Genomic DNA, 1,520 nt, shown 5'->3' with positions numbered 1-1,520 from the left:
TTTTTTTATTTTTTTTTTTTTTTTTTCTATCATGGTGGAGATCAAATAAAAATGCAAATATATACACACTAAAATACGGTTCCATAAAAACCTTTCAGAATTTATATTTTCTTACTTGGTTAACTTTAGACAATCAGTGAATAATTCTATTTCTTGAGATACATCATACGATGCACTATCTTGTACTATACGCAAATAGCTTAACCTATCTTCTATCAATTTTTTTATGGTGTGTAAATATCCTGATTTAGCTAACTTGTGTCTATGGTTTTGAATTAAGGCCAGAAAAAGTTCTGCTGTTGTTTCTCCATATTGTATACCCGTTTCATCAATATTTTTATTATTAACAAGAGCAACAAGTCCTTTCATAATATCATTTTTTATAAAAATATCAAATGTAATTTTATTTTGGTGAATTAAATGTTTTAAAAGGAGAGCAGACTTTTCTTGGTACTTAAAAATATTTGTTTGCATTCCATATACTAAAAAACCTACACCTCCATAATCTATAAATTTATTTTCTCCTTGGTCATGATGTCGTATTAAAGCTGATATAGCAGTGATTAATTTTTTATCAATAATAGTCTTTTGTGATTCTTGTAATTTTATTAATAACGTTTTTAAAGCATTCTTTTTAAAAACAGAATCTTGTAATTCTGGATTATTTGATAAGGCTAAGGATAAAATCTGAAGAACTGATTCTAAAATGTGATTATTAGAATTATCTAATAATTTTAATAGTGGGTCTATAGCTTTAATTTTATCTAAATTACGAGCGACCTCAGGATATTCATCTACTAATCTTTCAACAATTTTAGCTGATGCTAAAATTATTCCTTCATCTTTATTTTCGAAGTTACGAACGGCTTCATTTATAGCTTCATATGGATCTTCTACTTGACTTAAGGCATCTTTTATAGCCCCTTGTAAAAATTCAATGTCTTCTTTGCTTAAACGTTTATTTGTATCAATAGTCCCGTCTATGATGCATAACAATGTTAAATCAAAAAAAGAAATGTATAAAATAAGAAATATATACCTACATATATATATATATATATATATATATATATATATATATATACAGTACGAATGTACGATTATCATATTTTTAAAAACATATCCTTCTTTATATATAGATTATATAATTTTTTCAAAACATGTTCACATAATTTTAAATGTCTATATAATAAAAATTACCTGCATATTTCGTAGACCACTTAAGAAGCCCTGGCCAATTTATGTTTACCATATTTATGTTCTATATGAATAAAAATAAAATTATATTTATTACATATATATATAAAAACATTAAAAAAAAAAAAAAAAAAAAAAAAAAAGGAGAACCAATACACATATATTATCTATGTGTAATTTGGTCCTACAAATATATACACATAAAAATATATATATATATATATATATATATTTATTTATTTTATTTGCTCAACACTAAAAATATATACATATATATATATATATATATATATATATATAATATATACATATTTCAAATATAA

General features: G+C 23.0%; 1 protein-coding gene across 1 annotated transcript in view; it reads right to left on the bottom strand.

Annotated features, from left to right (window-relative positions):
- Positions 1–1,252, bottom strand: part of PRSY57_0408000 (hypothetical protein) — a gene marked incomplete at both ends in the record, with an annotated part of 1,828 nt that extends 576 nt beyond the window's left edge. The window contains 2 exons of the mRNA XM_012905942.1: positions 116–980; positions 1,201–1,252. Of these exons, the coding sequence (XP_012761396.1) occupies positions 116–980; positions 1,201–1,252 (917 nt within the window). The remainder of the gene's footprint in view (positions 1–115; positions 981–1,200) is intronic.
- Positions 1,253–1,520: the final 268 nt, after the last annotated feature.

This window comes from Plasmodium reichenowi, chromosome 4, assembly GCF_001601855.1.
Source record: "Plasmodium reichenowi strain SY57 chromosome 4, whole genome shotgun sequence".
In the NCBI taxonomy this organism is placed as follows: domain Eukaryota; phylum Apicomplexa; class Aconoidasida; order Haemosporida; family Plasmodiidae; genus Plasmodium; species Plasmodium reichenowi.
Note: the sequence above shows the minus strand (reverse complement) of the source record. Positions and strands in the feature narration are given on the sequence as shown.